We start from the raw sequence: 13,772 nt of genomic DNA, 5'->3' as shown, positions 1-13,772 counted from the left end.
ACACTCAAGTCACAATTATTTTTCCAGGAAAAACATGTCACATCAGTTTGCAAGTGGTTGTTTTAAGATGGTTGTATCAATAGTTAAAAGAAGTAAATTTTGTAAAAGTAGCCTAAGTTACCACACAATTTATTTTTTTGCTTATAGTTTGAGGGTCTTTTTCTCAAGTCAACTCACTAAAATGTAATTAAGTATTGAAGTTACTAGGTCTAGCCCTACACTGGTACTCTGAGACTTTCTAAAGCAACATAAAAAACTTGAGACTTAATCATTCAAAGTTGCATAGCTTGGCTTTAGAGAATATTTTGCCTTTTTTGAGAAACTAAACCTGATTAGATTTTATACAGAATAGTTAAATTTTCACTTTCCATGTACCATCAAGGGCTGAAATTTAGTGTAACCTAGTATTTTGAAGAACTGTTTTCCCGATTAACTTTTGTGTTTGATTCAACATTTGTTTGAAAGAAAGCTCATAGGTCAGGTATACAATTTTGAAAACTAATTTTTAGTCTGAACAGTAAGGTAACAGTACTTCTGGCTTTCCTTATTTTAATATATCTTTACACCAACATAATGTGGCTTACCAGAGACATCTTGGCCAAGGGAGGTTCAGCAGTGGATGCTGCGGTGGCGGCGCTGTTCTGCAACGGGGTGGTCAACATGCAGAGTATGGCACTGGGCGGAGGGTTCATCATGACAGTGTACCAACGCAAGACCAAGACCGCTCACGCTCTGGTTGCCAGAGACACTGCTCCAGGTGCCGCTAAGAAGGATATGTTCGCCCGCAAGCTCCATAAGTCTGATGATGGTAGGTTTTTTAATGTAATTTTTTTCAATTTTCTCATTCTGTCACATGTGAAAATGTAGAGGGATTCCATGCGGTTTAAAACTATGGGTTTTAGTTGTTTCAGAATTATGAATTTTTTCTTATAATTTAGGTTGATATGTAAACTGAAATGTGATTGGTACAAGTTAGGCTAACATTCAGCCAATTCAGCGTAATTTAGAGTATTTTGTGTACTTCAACGGCTTTGGTACTTTTAATTTGTTTAAAGGAACAGTCTTAACCCTGGTCCTGTTACTGCCTAACGTTGACCTTTTGTTACATATAATCTTTAATTGATATCCCAATGATGTAAATTGCTTCTATCTACATACTGTTATAGTTTACTAGCTGTGTACCCGTTCTACGTACGGGTTGAATAAAATATACAGTACAAACAATACAATGAGGAATCTTACATAAGTATAAATTTGAGCATTTAATTTACAGTAATGATAAAAAGAAAGAGTTATAACAAATGGAAAAATTATATGGAAATAATTACAGTTAAACTATTAAACCTAATAAGGTATTTTTTACACTAAATTACAAAAAAACATCTAAATGAGAAGTGGTGTAAATTATGGTATTTAGAATATCTTCCCCTTCTTTCACCCTAGGTTTCTTTTGTTGACAAAGGGTATGTTTGTGTTTTATTGGAGTGCCTCCTCATACAATACGTTTGCAGTCTGGCCTCCTGGAGCATGAATGAAGAAGGCTTTTGCTGGATGTTACACTGTAATACGCAACATACAAATGTCCGTGAGAGAAACATGCTGATCCGCTCAGTTCCACAAGGCTGTGGACAACGTCTGGTCTTGTGATTTATTAATCGTCATGGCGAAGCAAGTACAACGGGGACTGTAGCCGCTTGAAGTCTAACGGGTAGCTGCTAGGAATTAATGAAATTAATCATTGGGATGAATATCAATTCCCCATCACCACAACCCGTGAGAATCTCTGCTTCAATTATGTATCAATGGAGACAGCGAATACGAAGACGCGTCCCATTTTACAATTTGGCTGGATGTAAGTTTCTTTGCAGCTCCAACCTTCAGGGTAAACCTCCATAGGCAGGCAAACGGACTCCTGATTCTTAGTTGAGAATCTCTGCCGGGTAGTTTACAGCATCTCCGGGTAGTATGTTCTTTGACATGGAAGAGAGCTATCGCCTAAATGTTTATCTGCATTGTTTGCTCGTTTTTAGGCGTCAGAATCGCACAATCACAGAGCCAGGCACTATCCATATTAAGTAGCCAACCAGTAAATTATTAAGTAGTCAGCTGATGTGGCTAACATAAAAGTTGTTTTGAGATTTTGTTCCTACATTTTTAATGAATGTGAGATATTTTCAGAGTGTTTTAGTGATTTTGAATGCAATTTCAGTTAAATTAGTGAGTTTGTGATGTCCGGATGTATAAATCTTTGATATTCGGAGGTTCGATCTTTAAAGGGGAGATGTGTTGTTATTCATAATATGTGTTTGGAATTGGAAACATATGGTGTTAGAATATTATTTGTTTAGTTTTTGTTGGTAAACATTGGGAATCTGGATTTATTGTAAAAGCTACCTAATAAAGTATTTGTCTTATTAAAACTATATTTTAATTTAACTTACGATAACACTACATTGTCTGCGATGCCATTGCAGGATGATCAAAAGGTTCTGATCTTCTCAGGTGTTCTGAAGGACTGGTCTGCAGTGCTGGTTGAGAGTGATCAGAAGGCATAGTACAGTAAACCCTCTCATATCCGGACTAATGTGGCGCCGGCCGATCCGGATAACAAAAAATCCGGATATGAGAGAAACATTGTTTTAGATGAGAAAACAGCTGTACAACAACTACGGTACTCAATTTTAGTAAGCCTTAAATACGGAAACGTTTGATTATTAAATAAAACAACGGTATTTTGGTTATAATAACACTTTAATAGAACAACTAACCTCAAAAAATATTACGTAATACAGTAACGGTACAGTGAAAAAATGAAATGGAACTAAGAAAAACACTTTAATATAACATCAAAACTCAAAAAATATTACGTAATACAGTAACGGTACAGTGAAAAAAATGAAATGGAACTAAAAAAACAATTTAATATAACATCAAAACTCAAAAAATATTACGTAATACAGTAACGGTACAGTGAAAAAATAAAATGGAACTAAGAAAAAGACAAGTAGACCTACTGTAATGAACAAAAATGTAGAGCTGTATACAGAGTAAAATAAAATTAATCCACGAGAACAGCTCTTACTTTGTACTCACAGTTAAGTTTTGGACAAAAACGATGTTATTGTGGCTTGTTTGGCTCGATTAACACGCTTCTTTGACGTAATGTCTCTCCACCTACGAAAAAGCAGAAGATCGGCTCCCGTTGCTTCCTCTTGTTTCTCGACATACTCGATCAGCTGTTCGATGGCCTGGAAAGCCTCACTATGCGTCATGGTTGTTTTCTGGATTTCTTCTTCTTCGTCGTCGTCAGGAGCGGGGTCTGCGTTAACTAAGTCTATGATGTCATTGTCAGTAAACTCCTGGATTTCGTCTTCCTTCATCCACTCACTCACTGCGTCACTGTCTATGTTGTCACAACCAGGAACGTTTCTAAAGAGTTGAACGATTTCTTCACCTGTTTTGTCATTGCAGTTTTCTGTTTCTTTTTCTACTTCTTTGTTATAATCTTGGTCTACTTTGTGGTCCAAAAGCTTTTTCCACGATTTAACCAACGTTATCGGTTTGAGCTCTTCCCAAGCGCTAGAAATCCACAAGGCAACATCTAGCATGTCAGTGTCTTTAAGGCACTCAGAAACACTCTTTCCCACATCCATGCCCTCAATAATGATCGTCAGTAGCTTACGTCGATACAAACGTTTAAGTGTTTCAAGGACCCCCTGATCCATTGGCTGGCACAAAGAGGTTACGTTCGGCGGCAAAAACACGCACTTTATTTCTCCACTTGTTAGTTCATCTGCAGACGGGTGTGAAGGGGCGTTGTCAAGCAATAAAATAGCCTTCTTTGGCAAATTGTTTTTTTCAGCAAACTTTTCAACAGACGGGACGAACTGATTGTTAAACCACTCTCTGAAGATCGCAGAATTCATCCAAGCGCTTTTTTGTCCTCTGTACCACACCGGTAATGTCGACTGATCTTTGAAGTTTTTAAACGCTCTTGGTTTATTTGATTTTCCAATCATGCAGAGTTTGAGTTTATTGTTTCCTGTGACGTTGCTGCAGGCCATTATTGTAACCCTCTCCTTTTTCTTCTTATAACCTGGAGCGCTATTTTCTTCCTTGGAAGCGAGAGTGCAGCTAGGTAGCATTTTAAAGTTCAGACCACTTTCGTCACAGTTGTATAACTGGTCCCCGCTGATTCCTTCCTCGTCAAGCAGCTTGTGTAAAAACATTTTAAACTCTCCCACAGCGTTTTCATTTGCTGACAACTTTTCTCCGCTTATATGAAGCTTTCTGACCCCATATCGATTCTTCCACTTTTCCAACCACCCCTCACTGGCTTTGAAATTGGGATCACTTCCGATTTCCTTATTAAATTGGAGAGCCTTTTCCTGCAAAATGGGTCCAGACACGGGCAGTCCTTTTGATCTACATTGTGTAAACCACAAAAATAACGCTTCGTTCACTTTGTCATTTACGGCCGTTTTCATCATTTTGCACTTTTTTATTCCTGAACTTGATGCCTGGTTAGAACACCATTTTTCTATTTTTTCACGGGATTTTTTCCAGTCACTCACTGTACTAGTCCCCACTCCCATCTCACTCGCTATCTTTTTTGCACTTTCGCCCGCTTGCAAACGTTTCAACGCGTTAAGTTTGTCCTCCATCGTAATGACAATCTTTTTTCTTTTTTCGGCCATAACAATTTCGCCTCTAGCACTCTTCCTTCCCGAAACTAAAACGAACCGTTCAAACAATGACTAGGTCACTGAGGCACAAAAAAAGCAGCACTGACAACTGACACGAGTGATGAATTGTCGTCGCCGCGCATGAGTAGGGCGTTGGCGTGGGTAGGAGGGGCGGGTAGGAGGGGTGGGGGAGGGATTCTATTTTTGTTTCGTGAGTCAGTGACCTTGCCCGCGAGACTGCACGTCGCACAACCCTCCCGGCGCGCCGGCGTGTCTAAACGGCCTACAATCGGCGACTGCTCGGTCAACAAACATTCGCCCTAGAGTGTTTTTTTAATTTTTGCATTTTTTCAAAATCGCGTCCGGATATCGGAGGGTCCGGATATGGGAGATCCGGATAAGAGAGGGTTTACTGTAGTGCTAAATCTTTGCAGTGATCTTCTGTTCCTCCGCAAACAACCATCTTGCGTTTGAATTACATAGGATCGAGGTGCAGGATGTTTGTTTAATATAGTTCCTTCTTGATTCCTGTCCTTTATATGGACTTGAGCTACATCAGGTAGAGCAGCTAATTCTATGGCTCTATGTCTTTTGTCAAATTAAATCTTTTGACGATCAATTCTTGCTTCTTCCTTTTCCCTTAACTTTTCAGTGTCTACCAGATAGGGTCTTAGTTGATCAGACATTATCGGAACATAAGTGCGGATCCTTCTCCCGAAAATAATTCCGCTGGACTTAAAGGAGTTGCTCTTAACATAAGTAGCATTTTGTAGGGATCATCACTTTTTTCTAAGTGGTACTTAAAGCTTTTTACTTGCGCTTTGATGAAGCCGTTGCTTTGTGGAAATTTTGGGCTTGATGTAATCAATTTGAATCCATAATCACGATCAAGTTGTTTGAATTGAAAGCAGTCAAATTGAGAACCACAGTCTGCTCTCACTGTCTCAGGTACACCATGACGTGCGAAGATGGACTTTGTATATGTCACAATAGTGCCCATTTTTAAATCATTTAGTCTAGCAATCTCCATAAACCTGGAATAATAGTCTGAGATTAAGAGATACGAGTGACCTTTACACATTAGCAAATCGGCACCCTCTATTTGCCTAGGTCTGTCCGGATAAGGGGTTGGTATCAGCGGCTCTGCTCTCGTAGCGCAATTTTCTGCACAGATCTTGCAATTTTCTACTAGTTCTTTGATTTGTTGAGAAAGACGAGGCCACCATATAGTAAATTTTGCAAAATATCTACATTTTGTTTTGCCTTGATGTCCTTCATGAATACTTAGCTCTTAGAGAATTCGGTATTATAATACGACTTCCAAAGAGAAGTTTACTATTTTGCTCACTTATATCTTCTCTATGATACCAGTAGGGCAATACAACCTCTGGAATCTTAGATTCTTCTGGCCAACCTTTCGCACAATACTGTGACACATGTTTTAGAGTTTCATCTTTCATAGTTTCTTGATTTATTTCTCGCAACCTTTCATCCGAAACTGATGGTAGAGTAGTGTCAATATTTTGTATATATGCAAGGATTCCCTCTGTAAGTTCCCATTCCTCTTCAGAGTTCTCTGTGTCTCGAGACAGTGCATCAGCCAAAATCAACTGTTTACCGGGCGTGTAGGTAATATGTATATCTCATCAGTCGGAGTCGTATTCTCTGAAGCCTGGGAGTAATATTGTCCAAGTCTTTTATCTTTAATATGGAGAGCAAGTGCTTATGGTCTGTCTCAAAATGCAAATGCAACCCTAATATGAGGTGTTCAAATCGTTCACACCCCAATGCAATCGCTAGAGCTTCTTTTTCTATTTGAGCCCAATTACGTTCGGCTGATGACAAACTTCTCGAAGCATAGGCCACAGGACGTTTAGTTCCATCTTCTTGAAGCTAAAGTAGTGCAACTCCAATACCGTATGACGAGGAATCCGCTGAGAGGAAGGTTTCTTTAGACATGCTGTATAAAGCGAGACACGGTTGGGACATCAATGACAGTTTAATCTTTTCCAAAGCTTGGTCTTGATCAGGCCCCAAAAAAATTCTGTTTTTTTGCAGTAAAGAATGTAATGGATGAACTATGGTCGACAAATTACGAATAAACTTGGCTACGTAATTGACAACACCTAGAATTCACCTTAGTTCTTTAACATTAGTTGGCGTCTTGAGTTTTTGGATAGCCTCAACACGAGAGGGATCTGGCTTAATACCATTTTTAGTTACAAGGTGGCCTAGTAAACTGATACTGTCATGCCGGAACACACATTTTGATCTGTTAAGTGTCCAGCCCTTTTCCTGGAGCCTACACAAAACACTATGTAAATTTTTGTCATTTTCTTCCATATCTTTCCCGTATATAGTTATATCATCAAAATGGCAAACAACACCTACCTGATGTAGAATAGTTGAACTATCCGTTAGTGTTAGTGGTCTGGGTAGCTGTCGGTGACCTTGTGGTGGCCGATGTCTCTGTTGACTCGGGTGACGGTGAGCTGTAGTCGGTGGTGGATTTGCCGCGCAGTGACGTCACGCAGTCTAGGTGTTGGAGCCTGGTTACTCGAGTCGGTCGTCCCTTGGGGGTCGTTTTGACAAGAACTCGGCCATCGGACGTCCAGACAGACTCCAGTTTCCCTTCCTTGAGTAGCTTGTGTCCTTTGTTGAAGATTGTTCGTGTTTCAGGAGCCAAATGTTCATTTATGTAGATTTGATGATCTGGGAACTTCGGGCGTAACTCTGATGCCAGTAAACTTCTTTTGAAATGTCTCGCTGCTATCCACTCGTTTTTGACGATGCGTGACACAAAAGATATTATAAAAGGCTGTGTTCTGTCGTCACTGTCTTGGCTCGGAAGCCAGTGCTCCGCGTTGACGTCCGAGCGATAATACGGGACATTGATAAGATGCACGATTTGTGCTATCACCTGGAATACATCTGATCCTCTCGGCAACTTTGGCACACCTGAAACGATTACGTTATTTTGCCGTAGATGTTGAAGGTCGAGCAAGTCCTCTCGACTTTTGGCTAATTCTTCACAAATGCGTTTATTATCTTCAAGCAGTTGTTCAACGTTTTTCTCGGTATTTTTAGCTTGTGTTCCGACACGGGTAACTTCCACTTTTAAATCACGTATTTCACTGTTAATACTGTTAATGTCCATTTGCATTTGGTCCTGTTTGGTGCCATTGCGATCCCATCGCGAGTTCATTTCGGAACAAAGTGCGGTAATAGCGTTCAATACTGCTGTTTGTCCACGATCTGATTCTACACTTTCACTGGTCCTTGATTCAGACGTGGTTCCAAAAGAACAATCATCAAACTTCCAGCTCTTGGGAGATTTCTTCTTGTATGTGTCTGCGACGCAAGTAATGTGGAAAATTTATTGGCAATCCGCGCATTTACATCCGTCCCGAGTTTGAACAATATCGTTTTAACACTTTTGACACTTCATTTTAGTAATTTAGAATATTAATATTAGAAGATCAACATGTGGCTTCACTGGAAACACTGCAAAAAAAAAAAAAATAAGCTAAGGTTGCTCAGCAGTCACAGGCAGCTCCTCTCCACTGGTACCACGCTGCTTTAATCCATGTGTCCCAGTTTTTGTGCTACCCAGTAAATATACATGAATTTGAAAAGATGGTTTATTTTGGCCCCTGGGGACACCTCTAGTCAAAAAAGGTTGTCAGTTATATTGAACTGGTAACCCTCTTGATTAGTAGACCAAGTTACTCTGTTGGTTGAAAAAGTACTTTCAAAAGTTTCTTCTGGATTATATGCCTTAACTAGATTAAAAAACTATTGGGAAATAGAAACTTTGAAGTTGGTTTACTTGAGTGAGCGTAGCGAACGAACTTCAACCAGGACGTGATTGAGCCATGCGAACGAGATCATCTTGAAAATTAAGAAGTTAAACGGGGCAAAGCCCGCGGGTTACAGCTAGTTTTATATATAAAACTATATTTTAATTTAACTTACGATAACACTACATTGTCTGCGATGCCATTGCAGGATGATCGAAAGGTTCTGATCTTCTCAGGTGTTCTGAAGGACTGGTCTGCAGTGCTGGTTGAGTGATAATAATCACACTAGCTTTGGTTGGCTTTATTAATAATTATAAATTATTATTCTATTGTAATTTGTAATTTAGTTAAGAGAATGTTTAAAATAGAAAATATAATGACAGTTTTCGGCATGTATGTTTTTGAAACAGTGGTATCCGTTAAAAACAGATTTCATGAAATAGAGCTGGTTGGAAAGAAACATGATTCTCTTACAAGAAATCGAGGCAAGTTAGCATTAAGTCCTCATAAATTGCGCCTTTTCGAAAAAAAACCCAAGTACGCCGGAACGAAATTCTATAATAAACTTCCAAAGGACATACAAGCAGAAGTAAATATAAAAAAAATTAAAAATAAACTTAAGAAATTTCTCATTAGCAGGGCTATTTATTTATTCATTTGATGAACTGTAATTGACTTTTCTTTCCCTACTAATCAAAGTATGTTTTAACTGTTAGTTTTATGTTCTTTTACAATTTTTCTCATTTACTATAAGCATGTATGTTTTATTATAACTTATACGAAATGTGACACTATTCATGTATATATTTCTAATGTACTTGATGAATAAAGATAATTTTAATTGAATTGGTTAAGCAAAGGTTGGTTACAGGAGCGCTCGCAACAGGGGTTCCCGGAGAGCTGCGAGGATACAGGGAGGCGCACGAGAAGTTCGGCCGTCTCCCGTGGGCCGATTTAGTACAACCTACGATAAAGATCTGCGAAGAGGGTTTCCGCATGAGTGAATATACAGAAAGCTGCCTTAAAAACCGGTTTCGGTTTATATTTTCCCTTAACGATCCTAACTTGAGGTAGTGTAATTTTCCTAGATGTTCCTACAATTTTAATCATAATTAGGGATCTATTCCGCTAATTCTCTACCACTATAAGTTGTATGTAAATGTAACAATACACAGTCAAAGGTAATAATACAACCAAACCCTTAACAGCATTCGAGGACAATTATAATATTTCAACCTGAAAAAAAACATGGTGGTAGTGAATTAACGGGAAAGGTCCTTACTTTGTACTTTCAGCTATGCCAATTTTGAGGTAATTAATCCTTGATCCATATTCAAGTAAAGAATAAACTTGAGGATATTAGACTTTGGCGGCATAACTTTTGCTTTGTATGAATTCTGAGCAAAGGTTGCTAATGTGGTTTTGATAAATATTAAACAACTTAATAGCTAACTCTTTATATTTTTATTCAATAACCGAAATAAGAGAGAGAGAATCAAGTTGTATAACATAACGAATTTCAACTTATATCCATAGTTGATTGTTTTTGTTTACAGTCATTGTGCTTGATAAGGCATCACCTAGTAAACATAAATGCAAGATAATACCTCCCGATTTTAGATTTGTAAATATATCTACAACTGAAGTGACATTTGAACTTTTTAAATTTTATATTAAATCTATGTAATAATATAATTACCCCTGCCACATCAAACCTGCCGACTAAGCGAATTACCATCTGCCTGAAATGATTTTCAATTAAATATATTTAAATACCATCAGGTTTAACAAGTACCTAGGTTTTCTGCTTCAGTGAAACTAATAAAATATTAATAGCTTAGTATAAAATAAATAAATTTACCAAGTTGTATCAAAATATATCCATAAACAAGAAAATTACAACAGTTTATTTATTATCCATCAGAATGGCATGTGAATTTTACCATTTTGTTTCTCTGTTACTCTGTTACCAATTAAAACAGCAATCAAAAACCCCGTCCCATATCAATCCCCAATAGTTTTAAGTGTCCCCCAATCCCCCAAACACTCACCGGTTTTAAGTGTTTGTACAAAAACACTTTGATGTACATAATTATTATTTTTTAGGCACTTTAAAAGAGTTTAGAGAGAAATTGAGAAATTTTGTGTTTTGAGGGTCAAAAATTAAATACCTCCGCTGCAGCAAACCTGCAGACTAATCAAATTTCCATTCACCTGATTGGATTTACACTCAAATATCTCCTTAAAAATATAACTTTTATTCCCTATTTAAATAGTACTAGTGGCTTGTAGGGACATAAGTCCCTAAAAAGCTCAATAATGTAAAACAAATTATTCTAATATCAACACACACTCAGAAATATATTATTTATGTGTCAGAATAGATATCGCTGTACACCATATCTTTTGTGTAAAAAACAGTTTGTTGATTGTCTGCGTGTGCTTTTGTTGATGTTATTTTCAATAAATAATTTAAACCACTCCATAGGTTTAATTCTGCTTAAGGCAGCAAACATATAATTGTTTGTGAATAAATACTGGTTTATTAAGGTAGCGTTGGTCTTGTGGTTAATGGTGATACAAAAGACTTCCCTGATTAAAATTTTTGAAATTGTCTTCGTAAAATATGAAAAGGCAAATAAAGGTGTGTTGATATAAGCTTAGTTCTTGGTCAAAACCACTAAATTAGCATCCCTACCCAGTTTATATTTTTTAGCTTATACTCCTTTTGTTAAGGCAACAATTAGTGTAAAGTAAAGGTATTCCATTGACTAAACTTAACCCTAGATTTTGAAGTGGTCACTATACGTGATTCAATTATTTTGATAGCATGGACTATTACTTAATATTAAAATTAAACATTAGAAATGACAAAATAAATGTTAACAAAAACCATCTTCTTTATTTCATTTCTCAAAACAACAACACTGAACTATTTACTGTTTTTAACAAAAACAATTGAAAAACATATGACTGTTTATATATAAATTATTAAACAGTCTTTTGGCAAACTTATATGGAAATATCTATTGAGGGGTTTTCTTTATTTTCCATACCATACGGTTATAAATACCCGGTTATTTTATCTCATGCATCTTAATTGAATTACAATAATGCACATAGAAAAATATATTTCCCTAAAGACATCCATCGTCTGATTTCATACAAACGTGGCTTTTTGTGTTTATAAATCAATAAACTTTGATATATTGACATTGATATTATAGGCGAGCATTGAGACAATTAAAATACGCGAAAAATAATAGTTTTGGACGTTTTGGTTCAGCCTTGTTTCACGATCATCCTATTGCATGGAAGTGCCTATGCTGGTAGCAGTGGCTTCACATGTGTTTCCAGGCTGTTGTTAATACTTCAATACTTTTCAATGAAATGGCGACCATACAAAGTAGGTATTTTAAGTTTTTACCATCGCCTTCAGTAATAATTATGACATTTATGATGTGTTGAAATGCCGCCATGTAGCAAATAGTTAGATATTATCGACTATTGCTGATCTTGTTGAAGATTAACAAGGGGGACTAGAACACTGGTTTAACATGGGTTTAAACACTGGAATCGATGTGAATGTGAATGTTGATATAACTTTTGTAACAATTTTTTATTTTGAAATGTTCATTTGAAATAACAATTCATTGAAACCAACCTATAACCTAGAGGTTTTAAACTTTAAATGTAAATGCAGGTCTCCAAAAAGGCCTAAAATGACATCTATGTGTTTTTTACTCCCCTTCACTATGAAACAACGTGTAGCCATTCTAATTACTCAAATATTTATCTCCACACAAATTTTGTCTTGATTTAAAATTGTAGGTAAAAATAATTATGAAGCTCGATGGTGACGGTCAATAAGAATATAATATGAACCCTGATGAGTCCCGCCCAATTTTGTGGACGCCTCTGCAAACGCCACCTAGTTAACATATGGTTTGGTTTACTTTCGGGCTAAAAACGTCATTCGTTTATGTTTATGATCCATAACGGGTATTTTCTTATTCGTGACATGATCTATAACAAGTTTTGTCAAACGCAATAGCAATTTTGTCTTCTTAAAAGTAAATATTTTAATTTAAACAATAACATAACTGTTAGAGCCAGACTTAATTTAATTTAATTTCTGAAATCCTAGAGACATTTTAATTTATCCTTTTTCATTCCTGTTGTAACATCACAAACCATAACTCCCCTCATTCAAATTTCATTTAAACATTCAAATTTCCCGCCTCTCCCTACCAAAAGAAGAAGTAGTGTAGAAAAAATCAGCAGCAAGATGGCCATCTACAGAAGTCACCCAAACATGTGAGGTATCTTAATTTTACTCATTTTCCTATTTTTCTACCTTACAATTTCTATTTCCTAGTTTACATCCACTGCTTTCAATAACCATTCAAATTACGATTGCAGGGAGTGGTTTGTGGACAAAAAAGGACGTTTAAAGACTAAGGGGAGTCTGATCCGACCCCGACAGTTGTGCGAAACTCTCAAAGTGATTGCGCAAGAGGGAGGAAAAGCATTACACGATGGTTCTCTCACCAAGACGTTCGTTGAGGACGTACAAAACATGGGAGGCCTTATCACCGAAGACGACATGCGGAACTACAAGTAAGTAGAGAAGTGAAAAAAACATTATGTTATTATCATTGTGCAGTTTGATTAAAAATTGACCCTTTGATCTATAACAGTTTGTGCAACTGCACTAATCCTGTATCCAATCGTAGCAGTTCTCCTTGCTTGTGTCAGGCTTTTGTTTGGAATGCTTGTCCAAATAGTGGCAAGTGATGAGTCTGTAATGTTATTCATGACCTGGTTTATTATTTTCCTCGGAAGGGTGGAATTATGATTATAATCTATTGTGACGCATAGCGGCACGCTATATCTCTTAGTGTCAGCGCTTCGCGTGGCAGGGCTCCATGTCGAACTCGTCAGCTCACCGCGAGCGAGTGAACGCTTTCCCCCACTTTTCCAATTCTCTTCTTATTTTTTCCTCGACTTATCACCTGACTACCACTGAAAATTGGATCTTCTGCAATCCTTTATAAAATGGAGAAGTGTTTAGGTTAATTATATGTGTAGATATTAAATTCAAATGTCAGGCTAGTTAGCAAACCAAGGGGGGAGACCTGCAAGGGTGGCCCGACATTGGTTATGTAGGAATTAATTAATTGCCGGCCGAAGCCTTCAGCCTCGACCATTTTAAACATGAAAAAGATAACACGTTCTCCCCAGTAGGCTACCACAGTTTATCGCAATAAAATCCTATAGATTAAAA

The 13,772-nt window shown here is 37.3% G+C and overlaps 1 protein-coding gene across 1 annotated transcript in view; it reads left to right on the top strand.

The window, feature by feature from the left end:
- LOC128994335 (glutathione hydrolase 1 proenzyme-like) overlaps window positions 1-13,772 on the top strand; it is a 45,177-nt gene that overhangs the window by 8,630 nt on the left and 22,775 nt on the right. Inside the window, exons 3-5 of the mRNA XM_054418803.1 lie at window positions 588-808; window positions 9,357-9,555; window positions 12,908-13,105. Of these exons, the coding sequence (XP_054274778.1) occupies window positions 588-808; window positions 9,357-9,555; window positions 12,908-13,105 (618 nt within the window). The remainder of the gene's footprint in view (window positions 1-587; window positions 809-9,356; window positions 9,556-12,907; window positions 13,106-13,772) is intronic.

The sequence above is a fragment of the Macrosteles quadrilineatus genome, unplaced genomic scaffold (assembly GCF_028750875.1).
Source record: "Macrosteles quadrilineatus isolate MER2022 unplaced genomic scaffold, UCM_ALF_1.0 Scaffold_1__1_contigs__length_201487025, whole genome shotgun sequence".
NCBI classification, from domain to species: domain Eukaryota; kingdom Metazoa; phylum Arthropoda; class Insecta; order Hemiptera; family Cicadellidae; genus Macrosteles; species Macrosteles quadrilineatus.
Note: the sequence above shows the minus strand (reverse complement) of the source record. Positions and strands in the feature narration are given on the sequence as shown.